This window comes from Thermothelomyces thermophilus, chromosome 5 (genome assembly GCF_000226095.1).
Source record: "Thermothelomyces thermophilus ATCC 42464 chromosome 5, complete sequence".
NCBI classification, from domain to species: Eukaryota; Fungi; Ascomycota; class Sordariomycetes; order Sordariales; family Chaetomiaceae; genus Thermothelomyces; species Thermothelomyces thermophilus.
In genome coordinates this window covers 4,328,102-4,335,022 of record NC_016476.1, presented here as the reverse complement: position 1 = coordinate 4,335,022, position 6,921 = coordinate 4,328,102, and the positions used below count along the sequence as shown (strand labels likewise).

Here is a 6,921-nt window from a genome sequence, read left to right as displayed (position 1 = left end):
ATAGGATAACGCTATTATCTTCTATTATAATATTACTATAGAAAGAAAGCATGTTTAAGAGCTATTTAGAGCTATAGTATAAGCATTATATTTTTCCTTCTAGGTAGGGGACTTGATATAGTATGTTATCTATAGACGCGTCCATTATATAAGGTTAGATAAGATAAGCCCTATAGATCTAGCAAACGGGCTGGCAAATGGAGTGTTCTTTGTTCCTATCCTCTACTTATATAGAGCTAATAGGGCTAGCAAACGTAGGAAGGAGACATCGCTCTTTTGAACTATTTATAATTTACTAACTTTCTTCTATTAATTGGAACCATCTTCTATCTATTAGAACCACCATCTTCTATTACCGTAACAAGTAGAGGATTTAATTAGAACCGCCCGTTTCGTAACGTCGCCCCCATGCTCTGACGGTAGTTTCGTCCTCTATCCCTGCTTCCCTCTTTGCCTTACTAATCATACTGTCAGTACGATGACAGCAGAACTTTCGACTGTAAATTGTGCGTCTAGTAAAAAGCATATAACATGGTCTGCTGTGATCACCATTCGGACTATTGACTATCTTTAGGATTAACCCACTTGTGAGCTCCTTTGATTTGCATTAAACGATTTCGTCCTATATATTGCAGATTCTAGTGAGCGGCTGACCACCCGGACCACTTTTCCCCTTCTCTCAGTGGTCTTCTAGTAGCTTGGTGATATTAACTACGTCATACGGCACGTCACCAGTCCAGCATAAACTTCCTATCACCGTTGAACGGTACTCTGGTAACGAAATAGATTCTTGCGTTCACATGCCCTCTCCTCACCTTTATTAGTCGCTTGGTATAATTACCGGTTCTCCTACTGTCATTTTCTCTATCCTTCCAAACGACTCGAGCTACCGGCCGTTATCAACAAGCAGGCTCTATCGAAAATTCCAATATACCGCCAAACAACTGTGAAGCCTCCGAGTCCCTTGCACATCGCTCACCAGGTCGCTACAATGCCTAGAAAACAGATTCCGATCGCGAATCCCCCTCCTCTGCCGTCTCACCTCCCAGACAGCGTGCTGGAGCTGGCGGTGCAGCCCGAGAAGAAGCCGCTGCAAGATGACGTCCGACAGTCATTGAGAAGCTTCCAGCGGGCGGCAGAGTACATCACAGCAGGTAATTTCCTTTCAATTCCATTTCTTAGTTTGAACCTGTAACTCACATTGACATTTCAGCGATGATATTCCTCCGGGACAATGTCCTTCTTGACTCCGAACTGAAGATGGAAAATATCAAGCCCCGTCTCTTAGGTAGGCCTGTCGTTTGCTTCTCATTCCTTCAGCGATGTCTAACATAGGATGACAGGCCACTGGGGAACATGTCCGGGTCTCATCTTAGTGTGGTCCCACCTCAACCTGCTCATCCGCAACCACGACCTCGACATGATCTATGTTATTGGTCCAGGGCACGGTGCGCCGGGCGCCTTGGCTGCGTTGTGGCTCGAGGGCTCTCTGGAGAAGTTCTACCCTGGCCAGTACGACAGGAATGCGGAAGGGTTGCGAAACTTGATCACCAGATTCTCCGTTCCCGGGGGCTTTCCAAGGTGGGTTTTCTCGCGAAGATTGAACTGTCGCCTCAGGACCTGCGGCTGACGACACATCCAAGCCACATCAACGCCCAGACTCCCGGATCCATCCACGAGGGCGGCGAGCTGGGGTATGCGCTGGCCGTATCCTTCGGTGCAGTCATGGATAATCCAGACCTCATCGTCACTTGCATCGTTGGCGACGGGGAGGCCGAGACGGGGCCGACTGCTACGTAAGTCGAACAATTTCAACAGTTTCCTTGTGGCGCACACCGTATACTTACCTACCCAACCAGGGCCTGGCACGCCATCAAGTACCTTGACCCGGCCGAATCGGGGGCCGTCATTCCCATTCTCCATGCCAACGGGTTCAAGATCAGCGAACGGACCATATTCGGCTGTATGGACGACAAAGAGATTGTTTGCTTGTTCAGCGGCTACGGCTATCAAGTCCGCATAGTGGAAGATCTGGAAGACATCGACGACGAGCTGCAGAACGCCCTTGAGTGGGCCGTAGCTGAGATCAAGAAGATTCAGCAAGCGGCGCGGTCGGGGAAGCCGATAGAGAAGCCACGATGGCCAATGATAGTGTTAAGGACGCCGAAGGTAAGGAAGATGGCTCTGAAGTTCCGCGACCGCCGGCAAAGACTGACACTCTATAGGGTTGGACTGGGCCCAAGGAGGTTGAGGGCAACCTCATCGAAGGATCCTTTCATGCTCATCAGGTTCCTTTGCCCAAGGCCAACAGCGACCCAACACAGCTCAAAGCGCTCGACAACTGGCTGTCGAGCTACAAAATCGGCGAGCTCCTCAAGGACGGGAAGCCGACCGAGACCGTTCTCGCCCTTTTGCCTCGCAAGGACGGGAAGAAACTCGGTCAGCTCAAGGCGACATACGCCCCTTTCATTGGCCTTAAGGCCGTCGACTGGCAACCGTTTGGCGTCGAGAAGGGCAGCGAGGAGAGTTGCATGAAGGTCACCGGCAAGTTCCTCGACAAGGTCTTCCAGGAGAACCCCAAGACGATCAGACTCTTCTCGCCTGACGAGCTGGAGAGCAACAAGCTCGACGCTGTGCTCGACCATTCGCAACGCAACTTCCAGTGGGACCAGTACTCGCGAGCCAACGGTGGGCGCGTGATTGAGGTGCTCTCGGAGCACAATTGCCAGGGCTTCATGCAAGGGTACACACTGACGGGCCGGACCGCTATCTTCCCGAGCTATGAGTCATTCCTGGGCATCGTGCACACCATGATGGTTCAGTACTCCAAGTTCGTCAAAATCGGATGTGAGGTCAAGTGGCGCGGCGACCTGCCGTCGATCAACTATATCGAGACGAGCACGTGGACTCGGCAAGAGCACAATGGGTTCTCGCACCAGAACCCGTCGTTTATCGGTGCAGTCTTGAACATCAAGCCTAGGGCAGCTAGGGTAAGCATATCTCTCCTCCCTCCCGGCCTCCCTTCTGCAGCCTGCCACCGTGTCTTACACTCTTGCTCACACTGCCGACTCCTGGTGCAGGTCTATCTCCCCCCGGACGCGAACTGCTTCCTCAGCACCGTCCACCACTGCCTCCAGTCACGCAATAAGACCAATCTCATCATCGGTTCCAAGCAGCCCACGGCAGTGTACCTGTCACCCGAGGAAGCGGCCGAGCATTGCCGCCGCGGCGCCTCCATTTGGTCTTTCGCCTCGTCCCCTCCCGACCCGTCCCGGCAGGCGCAGGAAGATGAGCCGGACGTTGTGCTGGTCGGCATCGGCGTCGAGGTGACCTTTGAGACGGTCAAGGCGGCCGAGCTACTGCGAGCCCTGTGCCCGCGGCTGCGCGTCCGCGTCGTCAACGTGACGGACCTGATGATCCTGGCGCCCGAGGCTCGGCACCCGCACGCGCTGAGCCGCGATGCCTTTGTCGACCTCTTCACGGCCGACCGCCCCGTGCTGTTCAACTACCACGGCTACGCCACCGAGCTACAGGGCCTGCTGTTTTGTCACCCCGGCACCGCACGCATGAGCATCGCCGGGTACCGCGAGGAGGGCAGCACGACAACGCCGTTTGACATGATGCTCGTCAATAGGGTGAGCCGGTTCGACCTGGCAAGGAAGGCGCTGCAGGTCGCTGCAGAGAGGAACGCGGAGGTGAGGGAAAAGGCTGAAGCGCTAATTAAGGATATGGATGCACGGGTGGATGAGGTCAAACGGTTCATTGTCCAACATGGGAAGGGTAAGCCTCGCCACCACCAGGGTGTCTTCGGTCTTGGTCGGGAGGGAGGGTAAGCTAACACGTCATGCAGATCCCGACGACATCTACAAGCCACCCAAGTTTGATCACAACTAAGCCGCTGCAAGGAGAGGGTCCGGCCCGAAACCGGGGTGGCGCTGGGTGATGGGTGCCGTGTGACTTGTCCTGTGAGACGCCCGCGTCTTGATGATGGGGCGGTCGGGGATTCTCGGAGATGGCCAGGAGTACCTGAACTTAACCGTATCCCTGCGATGCCAAAATTAGTATGGTGTAATTAATTATATGATACATGCTTCCTGCATTTGCGGTAATAGCCTTGCCTTCTCCTCGGGAGATGACTGGCTCATTGGCTAGATATTGTGCGCATGCTGAACCCTGTTAATAGCTCGGCTGCGAGACATTTGTGGTTGAACTGTTCAACCGTCCATCGATGTCCTGGGCGAGGCGCTTTTTGTCATGCGACTTGCTGCAGAACAGATTCGATTCCATGAAGGTCGCTCTGCCTTCTCACCTCCACCTGGCTGAATCACTTCTGGCACGTGGATTGATTAATCCACAGCGAAAGACCTGTTGAGGCAGCCCAAACCGCATCACCATTTCCGAGTACTAACGTGAACTCCCGACAACCCTCATGGCCACTCATTTAAGGAATTAGTAATTAATAACTGGCGTATATACCATATAGTGGGCTCAGGTTTACTCTAAGCCTGTTTACTCTACTTGCTTGTTTAGTTTGCTCCTTCTCTATAGAACAAAAACCTGCCCTCGTCCACAAAACTTGATTTTAATCATGCGCAGCTGCTCGGAGGTGATGCTGGCGTTTACTGGCATCGGACCCTGTGCGAAAAACGCATGGCTGGAGACTGACAGTGTACGCTCCCAGTTTGTTTCCGAGGCTCTCGGGTTTCTCCTCTCCCTATCGTTTTAGTAGCATTTTGATGGGCTTCCATTCCTTTACACTACAGGTCCAAAGAGTGGTTGGTGTCATAGTTCGTGATGAGACTTGGACATTGTTAGTCGCTGATAACTTTACCCGCTGCATCAGCTGATAGCCCGTCATACCCACCATCCGAGTACGTCTGGAGATTTACTCCCGAACACTACTGTTGCAGCCCTTTCCCATCGTCGTCCAGCATCCGCACCCCTTGTTTAACATTGTGTTGCACCAGCATCGTCACCGCCGAAAGTTTACCGCCAGGACTAGTTAGCTCCGGAGTTTTCTTCACTGCCGGGCCTGCCCCACTAAAACCAACCTTTGCACGTCTGTACGGAGTAGTTACTGCGTACATACATACATACATACATTACCTAACCGGAACATTTTCCGGCCCTCCACTCTCCCATGTACGGTTTCGCCCGTCAATGGCACGCTGCAGTGCCAAACACGAATTACATACATGCATATCGCAGTGGACTGTTATGCATACCCTGTGCATAGTGTACACCAGAGTGTACGAATTGGTAATGCGGAGGGACTTGACAGTACAGCACGAGGAAGAGGGGAAAGGGGCCGGGGAAGCGTCGGCCATCGGCGGACGCGGGGCGGGCCCGCGGGATGATCGCCCGTCCGCGGCCGTTGCAGGATCCGATCCCATATGCCGCATGCCCGTCACTGGTTTTGATGCGCGCTGATATGCGCCAACGCGACCATCTCCGGGTGATAGCGCTCGCCTACATTACCCCTTGTGTACACTACACTGCCTTACACTACAGAACATTCCGTAAACCGCGCAACTGAAGGTTACACTACATGTAGTATATGTAGATCTACGACATCTCGTTCGCTGCATAATTATGGCCATGAACACAAATACAAGGCCTGCAAGTGCCTGGTATCGGGTGCTGCCGCCCGCTGCTGTTGCCACCCTGCCAGCGATGCTGCCGATGGGGATCTCTCACCTCGCGAAGTGGCTCGACGGTGCCTTGGTCCTTGCCTGAAAGACGAATAGACAAGTCTGGCTGCCCCCCCACATTTTTTACCCTTCGTGAATGGACAGTTCTGATTGACAAGTGCAGCTTGTCGCCTGCGGCTCACTCGGGTTGATGAACTTGGTCGAAGAATCATCCACCACCCCGTTCCCTCTCTTGACCCGCCAACATCGTCAATCCGGGAGATCATGCGCAAATGTCACAACCATTGTCTCAACGTACTTGTATACTCGTACCCTACCTGCGACCTCCGGGCTCTTGACGATTCCTGGACAAGTTTAAAAAGCCCCATCTGCTGTTCGTCAAAAGCCTAGGACGAGCGAAGATCTACCGGTGTCGTCGGTTTGTTAAACGTTCTGCAAGCCAGACTAAAAAACGGCCAAGGTTCCCCGCATCCTTGTCAATAGGGTCGGTCCTGTCGGAGCAAACGTAAGATAGTTAAAGAGGGTGCCGTTTGTAGGAATTGTTCCGTCTACGCCGCAGCTTGAAGCATAAAAATGCTCCCGGAAGGGGACACCGAAGGGTTGCAACGCCATTTCGTAGAATTAGTGTGGTGTCCTGTACAGTACATGCATACATTTAAAGCCGGGCTTCGGTATTGAGATGGTCAGAACCTCCATACATACTAGTATGTGCCATTTTCGTACATTACTCCGTATGATAAAGGTGATCATATTGTAAGTCTCCCGTGCGCAGGCACGTATCATGATCCACAGACACCCCCTCTTCTCCAGTGCAAGACCTCGAACTTTTGCAAACGAAGTACGGAGTACGGACGTACTTCTACCATGTACGACGCAAAACAAGGACCCAGGCTCACGCGAGCACAAAAAAAAGCAAAAGCCGGGCCCCAAGAACACCCCCATGGCAGCGGGTCGCGCAAAACTTGGAATTGCTAACGACAAAGCACCTCCAGGCCCTGGGGCTAGCAGTAGCCGGAACCATCAGCCGGCTCAACTGCCCCATCTGCACTGTGGCCGGTCGTGCAACCCTAGCAAGGAGGCGTCCGGGGAGGCAGCCGCGGCGGCCCCGGACTGGTCGGATCGCCCGGTTCGGTGGAGCGTGCAAGGACAGTGGGCCCCGCGGAATCACAACCCCAAATCCGTGTCTCCCTCAGGGCGAACATCATCCTTGGCAAAACACACGAGACGGTGTTGGGGCCCCAGCTCAATACCGGGGACCAGCGCCGTCCCG

The 6,921-nt window shown here is 53.4% G+C and overlaps 1 protein-coding gene across 1 annotated transcript; it reads left to right on the top strand.

Moving 5' to 3' along the window:
• The first annotated feature begins 908 nt into the window (after positions 1 to 908).
• MYCTH_2309686 (uncharacterized protein) lies at positions 909 to 4,440 on the top strand. The gene is made up of 7 exons (XM_003665659.1): positions 909 to 1,154; positions 1,214 to 1,288; positions 1,344 to 1,581; positions 1,644 to 1,796; positions 1,860 to 2,169; positions 2,226 to 3,780; positions 3,851 to 4,440. The coding sequence occupies exons 1-7, from the start codon at positions 992 to 994 to the stop codon at positions 3,892 to 3,894; spliced, it is 2,538 nt and encodes an 845-aa protein (XP_003665707.1). The 5' UTR covers positions 909 to 991; the 3' UTR covers positions 3,895 to 4,440.
• Positions 4,441 to 6,921: the final 2,481 nt, after the last annotated feature.